This window comes from Coptis chinensis, chromosome 8 (assembly GCF_015680905.1).
Source record: "Coptis chinensis isolate HL-2020 chromosome 8, ASM1568090v1, whole genome shotgun sequence".
In the NCBI taxonomy this organism is placed as follows: domain Eukaryota; kingdom Viridiplantae; phylum Streptophyta; class Magnoliopsida; order Ranunculales; family Ranunculaceae; genus Coptis; species Coptis chinensis.
Window position 1 is genome coordinate 26,506 of NC_141463.1, and position 10,075 is coordinate 36,580.

Consider the following 10,075-nt stretch of genomic DNA (forward strand, 5'->3'; position numbering starts at 1 on the left):
TTTCCTTATATATAAAAGACTTTTCTATGACTTCAAATAACACAACATGTTTGGAATAAAAAGAAAAGATCGAACTCACGAAAATTCATCCACTATTTATAAACCCTTTTCGAAACAACACAAATGACTTTAAGAACTCTTTTCAAAAGTCACATGTTTCGAAAGGGCACACCATTTCGATAAATAATCCAAGCTTTCAACCAGCCTATTTCGAAGTTGTTTGTTCAAACCAAACAAGACATTTCGAAAGTCGATGCATATGGAAAAGGTTTTTCTCACATTACGTCGCTTGAAAAAACCCATTTCATCTTATGGGAGACAAACTACTTTCATATTTAAATGGATTTGAGCAAATCATCTTTCTAACATTTTTTTGCTAAAAAGGATAGTGATGTATGTAGATATTGCCATTGGCTAATGAAGGTCATTATTGCAGTCGATATGGTAACCTCAATCAGTTGTAGTGCAATAATGAAGGTCATTATTGCAGTCGATATGGTAACCTCAATCAGTCGATATGTAGATACACCACAACATATATTTTTATGAGTATGAAGCCAGACAACTTAATTAAGCTATGCAATTAACAAGGGATATTAACAAGCTATACATTTGACTAAGTACGAATTTGTGTTTTGAACAGTTTATATAGTGTCTTGAACAACTTTTTTAATTTATACTTATTAACTTTTTAATTTATGTTTATATATGACACTATATAAGTTGTGCAAGATATTATATAATCTAAACAAAATGCTATATAACAAGTCGGTAAATAGACTTCCGTTTAAGAGCCGGGCTATATATATATATATATTCATAATGTCTGATAGCATCTAATATCCGTAAGACTGCAAGTGAAATCGTCTACAAAAATATTCACAAGAAATCATAGAATTTAACCAAAATTTATTAAGCACAAGAGATGATCACAGTAGTCCAATAAAACTTATGTTCTGATGATGTGGACCCCTTGATTTTGAATTTTTGATACATACCCTCATTGCGTTTCGTCATTTTTGTACGACATCCACTCTAATATTTAATTCGCAATGTCTAAACATTTGTATCAGGAAAACTTGATATTCAATAGAACAATGTTATTACTTATTAGACAATCATCACTCAATGGAAGTTCAAACAATGTGAAAATGTCAAAGGATTTATTATCAACAGCTCTGACAATACAGCAGTTTTTTCCAGAACTTTACAAGAGTATCTAATATCGGTGTATGTATACCAAACTATAGAAGATTCAAAATCTGCCATCTTCCTGTTGTGTTTGAGAAAAAAACTATCATTTCTATTTCCCTTAACCTGATATTCACAAGGAACAACCAAGAGCAGAACATGGCCACAATGCTTCACATCCTGTGACCAAACTACAGGAGGCTTGTGCTTCCAAACGGATTAGTACTAGGATTTTGATAAGCATGAGTTGAATGAAATGGTCTAAAATCCATGTCACCGAAGGGATTGGATGAACCTACAGTCACATGTTGGTGTTGGTGTTGTTGCTGTTGATAGTTTGGTTGATATTGACCATATACATTCATCTGGTAATGAGGCATGGCCACCGTTTGAACAGCTGCAGGTGGAGCAAAATTCATTGACGAAGCAAATGGATCTTGGACATCAAATGGATTTGGGACTGGTGTTCCATACACAGGCTGTCGGGCTGCTCTGTATGCTGCTTCGTCATATAAGCTGCTTAGAGTGAGCATGTCCAATCCACCACCCTGCCATAGGAGGGAAACCATTGTTAGTTTTACTTTTCTATTTCTTCTTTTAAGTGTGTTCATGCGTTTAAACTCTAAACAAAGAGCCTCTTGGAATGTCAACCAACCAATTGTCTTTCATGGACTGAAGAAATGTCACTGCTTGGTGTGGTGACCAAAGCAAGCTCCCATCCAGAAGGATCCACAGGTTTTGGAAGAACAGACGCAGACTCGTAACCTGCAAAATCACATATTTTTTGTTCAGCAAAGAAACAAATTAATGAAGTAAAGCAGAAGAACACGCCAACACTGAATGGTTATTATGACCAAGTACTAACCAGATGAAACTATGGTTAGAGCCAAAGCATTGCTTTCCTCTATTGAAGATGCATCAGTAATCGTAGTATCTTCGAATCCCTAAACAAGAAAAATTATGAATTGGAAATGTGGAAGAAATTCCAATAATAAAACATTGCTCAAAACAAAGTTATTACCAGAAGATCTTCAGTTTCAAGTTTTTTAGGAGCAGAAACTTCATTATTGAAAGTAAGATCATGGCTAGAAGGTAAAGGATCTTGTTCACCGACAGATGGTTCAGGAGAAGGAACTTCTGGATGGTATGTCAAAAGAAGCCTCTCAGGAAAATCCTGTTTCAGAATGTACAGTTGTTACTAACTACTAATGCTTTCTATGATATTCTCTTTCTGGCTACACTGTGACTTTTCTAGAAAATGACTCTTGTAGACAAAGAAAAATTGTAAGGAATAAGAGTGAAATAGTATACAAGGTAAATGAAAATATTGGTTCAGACAAGTCTAGCTGTCTAGATCAATAATATTCACAAAGACCAGGAATGCTCATTCAACCAGACCATGATGATAAAATAAAATTCTCATACTGACCAGTGCCACCGCCGAAACTGAAATAACGCTGGGTGCCTCTTTTATGTATTCATCCATAGTTGCAAGAAAAGACTGAGGCGGCTGAATGAGGACATAGTTGAGAAGGACAAAGTTACAAAAGAAAGCAAATTAAATGTCCAATTTGACATATCAAATTATGCGACATTACACATTCAATGTTAAATTAATATTCTCTGAAAAATTACCTCTCTCAATACTGGAAATTGAAAATTTCTAGCAAGTTCCAACCCTCTGCAAACTTCGTAAAAATCAGAAAGACTCCCGGCCTGCAATTTGGAACCTAAGATTTTTCAGTGAACCCTCATAACACAAGAAAAAGGACAAAATCAAAGTAATTAAGAAAGGATCCTCTTTCGACCTCAAAACCATTATGCTTCAGCCTCTATAAATATAGTTGCCTCTTACAACAAAAATTCTCAAAGTTACCTGTTGCCCAGCTCGTTTATAGATTTCAAAGGCTTTCATAGCTTCATGTCTTGGCATCTCAAAAAACTGCAAAAAAATGAGCCAGGTAATCCCTATAACAAATGAAGAGCTTACACAGAGCTTTTCTTCATGCACAAAACTCTTCCATGGAGAAAAAATAAATAAATGAAAAAAAAAACAAAGGTTATACCTTGTCAATAAGATTAATGATTCCATCATTAATAGCGCAATAAACTCTAAAGCTCTCTTTCAGTACCTATAAAATGGTATAGAGCGGTCAACAGATGCAATTAGATTATAAGAAGAAAATAATTGTTAACAAAGGATTTATTTTTTTACATTTCTTACTATTAGATAGTGACCATAAATCTCATTAGAGGTTCCAAAAGATTCAAACGGAACTTCAATAGGAACTTCTCTTGGTGCAGTGACATGATGATCTAGTGGCCACCGAAGCCACAAAGGACTATCTAAATGGATTCGTTTCTGCCATAAGCCCCAAGCGCATCATAGGAACTACAAATAGGCGCTATTTCTTTTATTTTCAGCTAGAAATAATTTTTTTTTAAGTCCTTTCCTTTTGTTTTCTCCTCAGATTCTTCCCCCAGGGGATTACAAATAAAATTATTAGAATTTTTTGACATGTAAATAGTCCATATATGAAAATCAATTCCCCTCCCCGATGTGTATGGAAAAATGAAATTTAATTTGATGGCCCCAATGTTAGGACCAAGTCAAGAGGATGCCTCCTCCAAAGAAACCGGTAAAGATCCTAATAACTTTGAAGCCACTAAAGATTCTATCAAAGTATTAACCTAACTCTCATAATCAAAATAGTAAGTCATGACTCAAATTACAGAAGAACCACCAAAATGTTTGCTAATTACTAAATTACAAATCAGAGCATGAAAAGAGAAAACAACTAATACCTTGTAATTACATCTTGTCAGCAAGTTGGATACTTTCTAAAATGCATCTCTCATAAATAAAGCATCAAAAGTTAAAACTAGAAACTAACTTGATCCTTATAAAAAAAAATAAACTAACTTAACGGATTTCACTTTCTGTAATTATTATTCACATTTAGGACAGCATATCAGAAGACATGATTTTGTGTGTGTGTGTGTGTGTGTGTTTTGGGGGGGGGAGGGGTTGTTGCAGGGGTTCTGTGTGCTTCAATTCCCCATGTTTAAGCCAAAAATTGAACTTCTAGTGATATCTATATTTTATTATGAGAAGTTGAAAACTTGCTCGCATATGATTATTTCTCACAGTAGGAAACCTCCATTCCTCTAATAAAAAACTTGACTTCTTCTTGATAATAAAATGTGGGGTAGACGTGAAAAGCAGACATACCAGAGCCAGAGCATATTGTACGACATAATTCCTTACAGCTGCTCCTTCTGGCTGTAAAATATGAAAAGAGTAAAATATAAATTGAAGGAATACCAGTGGTTGCCTGTTTATTAGAATCTATGTTACGAAGAAAACGATCCGTGTTTTCCTCCAACGCTATCAAACAATGGGACAAAGTAACACCTTATACCCAAATATTAGCATGCTGAGAAAAATATACTAACTCTTAACGGATATGTAATTATATGGACAGTAAAATCATTAAACCTAAACTAAAAACAAAATGAAGTTCCTCTGAAGGCACAAAAAAGCTTAACACTAACAAAATCTTAGAAGATAAGTGTCTTTTGTCGCTGATACAATTCTTGCTCAAAAGGAATCAAAGTCTGAAAATGACAGTCGTGAATTTTGTAAAAATACCTGACATCCAATAAGACGATACAACAGCTGCTGCAAAGCCGGTAACTGTTCCAACAACCGTTCACTTTCCAGATCTCTAGTTCTGTTGTAGCCCTGACAAGAGAAGCACAATTAAAAATAAGATAAAGTAAACGAAAATGAAGGGATGACATTTAGAAAAACCTGGATTCTAAACATCTGGTCAGCTGTCAACTAAGAATAGTAATTACTTCACCCAAAAAAAAAAAGAAAAAAGACAGTACGGTGTGGTTGTTAATCAAATATAGGTACCGTTTCTAGCCCCTGGCCGGGTCTTGGACGCTCAGATTCGATATCATACTTCAGGGTCCTAAAGCACTCTAGTCGTTCCTCAAGGAATTGTGCGTATGTTCGAACCCATGCAGAACAATCCCAGGCTGGAAAAGGAATAAGCCAATCTCATAGTTAATTCCACTGAAAGAAGAATTGGTAATATCATGTTTAAAGGAGAAGAGAGGGAATAACTACCTATAGGACTGGAATCATCCTTGAAATTGGATAACTGAATAATTCGTCTTCTCTGTGAAAAATTCAAAAGCTCTTCCCGAAAAGTTGGATCTCCTTCTCTCAAGGTCCTATGGATAACTATGAGAGTCTTTAGTGCCACCTATAGCAAACCAAATGAGAAGTAAACAATCACACAAACATATATACGCATCTCTGAACAAAAGCCAAAAGGGAAAAAAACATAGAAAATGTAAACAGATGACATAATGGAGAAAAGCACGGTAGGGCTAGCGGGTGAGTGCCATCAGCCGAGGGTCAATGGAAAGCCACATAATGAGATAGTTGTGCATTGAAGAGTTCACTAATTCACATAAATAGGTCAGCAAGGAAAGAAGTGTGGAAAGGGAATACTGCCACACCATGAACATCGCCAATCAAAGCAACTAAAGACCCTATGCTTCTCGGCTTGTAAATGCTTAGCTAGTGTACTATAGAACTAGTATGAAAATAAGAATCTTCTAATTCAAATATGTTCCCTCCAACTATGGTCTGGCAGCAACTACTCATTTAATCATTAAATTGCTTGCCTTCTTAAAACTTAGATTCTACAGTAGTTTTTTGTTAGTGAAAAACAGGACAATTCATTTCTATTCATAAAACAAGAGAAAAAGCATACCGTCCAATTATGAGTTTTCGCTAACCGCCTCCCTAAAGCATGTATACAATATGCAACATCCGCTCTAGGCATCATAACAGAAGTTGCAGCAAATATTTCTACCAACCAAAAAACAAAACAAAATACTTCAATAAGATTTCAACACACATTCCAATTAAAAAACAGGATACAAAGAAACTCACTTCTTAAATGTCTCTCTTTGGGTGGGCACTCAACATGATTGGTTGCTTTGACAATGGCCACATCAACTTCCTTTAAAAAAAGATGAGATTTTTATCATTATATCACAAAAAACAAACTTGTCCAACTGAATTTGAAGTATAAATGAATTACACATACCTTGAAATCACTGTTGAGATTGGCTAGACCAACTTTAGTTGTGTCTTTAAGTGCACCATATGCTTTTCTCCATGTTTTCACTGTGCCCATATCCAAAGATGACGTCTTCTTTCTTCTTCTTCTTCTTCTTCTTCTTCTTCTTCTTCTCGACTGAAGTTGCAGAGAGATTACTCTCTGTTTCTTCTCCGTTGAAACTTGAAAATTGCCTTGCTCTCTTTTTGCAACTATAAACTAACAAGAAACTGAATTTTTTACTACGGTTACTGTAAAACAATAATGAGAAATGTAGGGTGGCGGAAATAAATAACGTAATCGTTGAGGGTTACTTAGTTAATATGATTAAATGAGCTACTTTATATATTATTTTGAAAGTTGGAAGCACGTCCAACTAACTAAATGAACAATGTGCACATAAAATATTGAGTATAAATAAATATAACATGGAGAATATATAGTTGTTTTAATTATATCCTATTCTAATTATAACATGGAATGAGTATAAATAAATATAACATGGAGAATATATAGTTGTTTTAAGTATATCTTTTATACTTACCATTGCACCTTTTAAGATTTCAAACCGATCACACACATTTACATGTTGTATCACGATTTATTATAAAAGGTGAGTTATACTAATAGCAAAAGTAAAAGAATACAAAACCAAATAAACAACAGAAATACATCAGAAGTAATGGGAAAAGTTGGGTCTCAAATTTTGTAGTTTACAACAATAAAACAAGACATTTTAAGGTAATCTAGCCTCTTCAAAAATGGTGGCGGTGAGTTGTCGGGGTAACAAAGACTAAATAAAAATATTCATAAAAAAATTAACATTCCACCTTTGTCTTTTTGATTAAGTTTGATCAATATTGCTTTGTACATGTTGTATCACGATTTATTATAAATACATCCTCTTTGCTAAAAGGTGAGTAATACTAATAGCAAAAGTAAATGAATACAAGACCAAATAAACAAAAAATACAACAGAAATAATGGAGAAAGTTGGGTCTCAAATTATGTAGTTTGCAATAATAAAACAAGACATCTCAAGGTAATCTATCATCTTCAAAAATGGTGGTTTGTACTCCCACAATTACCTATAGCGGCCGGGTAATTAATCAACAAAAGACTAAATAAAAATATTGGAAAAAATTATGTACAATCTTCTAGATTGAGCTAACCAATATTGTTTATGGACTTCAGGGCTGGTTCCAATGACAATTGCCATAGTCAGGAAGATATCAACTTCACTTCTCTGTATTTCCATATTCAAATAATCAAAAAATGTATAAGTCTTAACCATACAAATCATATACAATTTTGAAAATCTAATTATTTTTCTATAACTTTTCTTTGTCATTCTTTTTGCACTAGAGAAAACATTTTGTTTGATAATAAAATAAAATATTTTCAGCCAAACCATTATTTCTACCTAGCCGGCAACAGTGAACACAAGTACTCAAATGTACTCAAATTTGAGAGAGCCAAAAGAATAAATATACAAGAGTGTAGGGATGGTCAAAGTAAATAATAAGAAACACATAAAAACTAAAATATGAGAGGGTGGCTAAAAAGAATATTCAAATATCAAAAAACCAAAGCCGCCAATTTTGCCCAAAACTAATCACAAATGGTTTTAACTGTTAACAGATTTTCGAATCCCAACTAACTCTATATTTGTTATTGTTAATGGTGGTTGCATTGTTTCAACGAACACTACAACAATCATCAAGATGGATTCTTGAAAACAAGTTGCTTCAAAAACACCCACGTTTACTCTTCCTTGAACAATGCAAATCACTAAACCAACTTAACCAGATTCTTTCCTACATCATTGTTTCAGGTTTACATCGAAATGCTTTCGTTATGAGCCGTGTTCTCAATGCATGTCTCTTTGGTTTAGACAATGCAGTAGATGGTAAGCTCAAAAGAGCTTATGGAACTATTATGTTTACTCAAATTCCTAAGCCCAATGTCTTTACTTGGAATACAATGATTAGAGCTTTTGCTATTTCTACTGACTTTGTTTTTGCATTGCATTATTATAGAGAAATGATTCGTCGTGGCGTTTTGCCTGATAAGTATACTTACCCTTTCTTGTTACAGGCTTGTGAGGGTGTTTTGGATGTGGGTATTGTGGAACAAGTTCATGGTCATGTGGTGAAGTTTGGGTATGATTCAAATTTGTTTGTTCAGAATTCTTTTATTCATTTGTATTGTGTTTTGGGTCTGTTTTTATGGGAGGAAATTATTTGAGGAAATTATTGAAAGGGATGTTGTGTCGTGGACGACTTTAATATCGGGTCTAGTTAGTCAGGGATTTTATGCTGAAGGTCTCTTGGTTTTTAATGAAATGATGGTTGATGAGTATTGTGTGAGGCCTAATGCTGTGACAATGATGGAGGTAATGTTAGCTTGTGCAAACTTGGGGTCCTTGGATCATGCAAGAGGATTTCATGCTTTTTTAGAGAAAATGGGGTGGACTGAAGCAGAGGTTTCTATTAGAAATTCACTTATAGATGCATATTCCAAATGCGGTAGCATTGGATGCGCAAGCGGAATATTTCATGAAACGCAATGTTCTCTGAAGGATGCATATTCTTGGACTGCAGTGATTGCAGGCTTAGCCATGAATGGATGTGGTACGGAGGCAGTCAAATGGTTCTATCAGATGAAGCTGGTTGCGGGAGTAGTTCCAGATGCTGTTACATTCATTGCAGTTCTATCTGCCTGTGCCCATGCAGGTCTTCTTGATGAAGGGGTGAAGATATTTGAGTCAATGGAAGTCGAATATGGAATTGTACCAGAGATTCAGCATTATGGATGCATGGTCGACCTTTTTGGTAGAGTCGGGTTTCTCGAGCGTGCTTACAGTTTTGTGGAAATAATGCCTATGGAACCCAATTTGGCTACGCTAGGATCCTTACTTAGTGCTTGTAGAGTTCATAATAATGTGGAATTGGGGGAAGTTGTTCTGGAAAAAATCAACTCATTTTGCAGTTATGGTGGGGGTGCTTCTGTGCTTCTGTCGAATATGTATGCAAGTGGAAGACAATGGCGTGAGGTAGTTGATGTCAGAGAAGGGATGAAAGAAGGTAACAGTAAGAGGAGGAAGCCTCCTGGACGAAGTTGGATAGAAGTGAAAGGTGTTGTACATGAGTTTTTAGCTGGAGATAAATCACATCCTCGTGCTATGGAGTTGTTTATGGTTCTCGAAGGATTAAGGACATTATAATTCTGACAATGCTAGAGAAACTCACATTCCATATTCATAAGCATGTCTGCATGGACCAGTTCGTGAAACAGATAGAATCTTTAGAGTTGCGGATTTGTTTCAGGCTTATCCCCCAGAACGAAATAGATCATGCCACAGGAATCGGGCCAAGGAATCCAAACAAACATGGCAAATTGATGTACTGCTTCATCAGCCAAACTCTTCATATGGTTTGAGTTCCTTAAATATCATTAAAGCGTAAGGACATTACTATTGAAGTAATGATGTGTAAATGCACTGATGCAGCAAGGGAATGATGTAGTTATATGATTTTGTATTTTATGCAATTGCATTTTAAAATTAGTAAAGCTTCAAAGGTGAGTTCAACTCTCAGCAACACTTGTTGAGCTTATTCCAACAAGTCATACAATTCTCATGAAGTGAATGTTTTTTCCGAGTTATTTATTCATTGCGAACTTTGGTTGAAAGAGTACTGCTTGTTAAGCCAGTTATCAACTTCATATTGATGAGGATG

At 35.0% G+C, this 10,075-nt stretch overlaps 2 protein-coding genes across 2 annotated transcripts; one reads left to right on the top strand and one right to left on the bottom strand.

The window, feature by feature from the left end:
- Positions 1-1,085: 1,085 nt before the first annotated feature.
- LOC147479080 (putative clathrin assembly protein At2g01600) lies at positions 1,086-6,544 on the bottom strand. The gene is made up of 15 exons (XM_086577795.1): positions 6,324-6,544; positions 6,167-6,236; positions 5,985-6,082; positions 5,330-5,468; positions 5,114-5,238; positions 4,844-4,936; positions 4,424-4,474; positions 3,258-3,323; positions 3,068-3,133; positions 2,827-2,907; positions 2,621-2,701; positions 2,213-2,365; positions 2,057-2,135; positions 1,847-1,956; positions 1,086-1,739 (listed from the first exon to the last, which is right to left on the bottom strand). Exons 1-15 carry the CDS (start codon positions 6,411-6,413, stop codon positions 1,383-1,385), a joined length of 1,659 nt encoding a protein of 552 aa, XP_086433921.1. The 5' UTR covers positions 6,414-6,544; the 3' UTR covers positions 1,086-1,382.
- Positions 6,545-7,889: 1,345 nt separating this feature from the next.
- LOC147479081 (pentatricopeptide repeat-containing protein At4g21065-like) lies at positions 7,890-9,928 on the top strand. Its single transcript, XM_086577772.1, is given in 2 exon segments — positions 7,890-8,573; positions 8,575-9,928. Coding segments are annotated over 2 exon segments (1,545 nt in total). The 5' UTR covers positions 7,890-8,015; the 3' UTR covers positions 9,562-9,928.
- Positions 9,929-10,075: the final 147 nt, after the last annotated feature.

What these genes read in the sequence shown, in the direction of transcription:
- LOC147479080 (XM_086577795.1), bottom strand. Translation starts at nt 6,413, where the DNA reads ATGGGCACAGTGAAAACATGGAGAAAAGCATATGGTGCACTTAAAGAC. An exon ending in CAAAGAGAGACATTTAAGAA is followed by an intron (nt 6,083 to 6,166) that starts GTGAGTTTCTTT and finishes TTTGGTTGGTAG; the next exon opens with AAATATTTGCTGCAACTTCT. An exon ending in TACAATATGCTCTGGCTCTG is followed by an intron (nt 3,324 to 4,423) that starts GTATGTCTGCTT and finishes ACCATTTTATAG; the next exon opens with GTACTGAAAGAGAGCTTTAG.